The sequence below is a fragment of the Crocuta crocuta genome, unplaced genomic scaffold (genome assembly GCF_008692635.1).
Source record: "Crocuta crocuta isolate KB4526 unplaced genomic scaffold, BGI_CrCroc_1.0 scaffold506, whole genome shotgun sequence".
NCBI classification, from domain to species: Eukaryota; Metazoa; Chordata; class Mammalia; order Carnivora; family Hyaenidae; genus Crocuta; species Crocuta crocuta.
In genome coordinates, this window is record NW_027528991.1 from 838,646 (window position 1) to 839,953 (window position 1,308).

General features: G+C 47.6%; 1 protein-coding gene across 1 annotated transcript in view; it reads left to right on the top strand.

Annotated features, from left to right (window-relative positions):
- WDR27 (WD repeat domain 27) overlaps positions 1-1,308 on the top strand; it is a 161,122-nt gene that overhangs the window by 159,525 nt on the left and 289 nt on the right. Inside the window, 1 exon segment of the mRNA XM_077757378.1 lies at positions 1,113-1,198. Within this exon segment, the coding sequence (XP_077613504.1) occupies positions 1,113-1,198 (86 nt within the window).

Consider the following 1,308-nt stretch of genomic DNA (forward strand, 5'->3'; position numbering starts at 1 on the left):
AGGGGCCGTCCTGTACCTGGTGCCTCCTCCTCTCCTCCCGTGCGGACGCCTGCGGACACGGTTTTCTTCTCCGCAGCAAGGTTGACTATGTGCACATAAAATGCTCAGTTTTGCCTTTGACTTAATTATCTTTTAAATCCTTACTATAACAGGGTAGTGACTCACTTATTATTTCTATCATTTTCTGCTATTAGATGTTCTTGTATAGCATTTCCTTTCCTTCCTTTCCATCATCTGTTTTCATAAACTGGCCACCGAGTTATTCTTCACACAATTTCATGAGTGATTATGAAAATTTAATTTTTATTAATGTAATTTTAAATGTTTATGTCTGAGGACCAAAGAGTAAGTTGGTTTATTAAAGGGTACGGTAAGCTTTTAAACAATCAAAAAATCAATTGTCAACAGATTTTGATCACATGATTATAAATAATATATATTTTGTGACTTTTCAGGTTTTAATTACCAATTAAGTAAAGTAATATTTTTATAATTACTAATTTGCTTACAATATGGTTAATTTTACAAATTTTAATGCATATTGTTTTCGACCATAGATGCAAATGACTTAAAAAAATTTTTTTAAAGAGAGAGAATGTTAGCAAGGGAGGGGCAGAGAGAGAGAGAGAGAGAATCCCAAGCAGGCTGTGTGCTGTCATCATGGAGCCCAATGCAGGGCTTGAACCCAACAAGCCGTGAGACCATGACCCAAGCCGAAGTCAGACGCCCAACTGACTGAGCCACCCAGGTGCCCCCCTTTTTCTTTTTTTCTTCTTCTTGTGTGTATGAGTTGGGGGGAGGGGCAGAGAGAGAGGGAGACACAGAATGTGAAGCAGCTCCAGGCTCTGAGCTGTCAGCACAGAGCCTGATGCGGGGCTCGAACCCACGAACCGTGAGATCATGACCTGAGCTGAAGTCGGACGCTCAACCCGGTGAGCCACACTTTGGTGCCTACATTTAACAGGATTGTTATTGGAAGTGTGGCTCAGACTGGATATCTCACGAGACCCCTAATGCCGTTGCACTCCCCTCTCAGGGGTCCGTAATAGAAGGGCAGAGGGGTGGGCCTCCTCCCCCTGCCCCCATGGACGCCCCGTCCTCCTTGGCTGCAGAGCACGACACAGATGCTTTCCTGAGGGCCATCGTGCACCCTTGGGGGTCCTGGTGCAGCACTGGCCACACGGTGTCGGCCTCCAGGGCACGCGGGTCCCTCCTCGGCCAGGGTCCCCAGCACCATCCCTAGCGCGATGCTCTCTCCCCAGCTGGGGTCCCGGGACCCCAGCCCCAGGCGCCCACGGGGTCAGCATC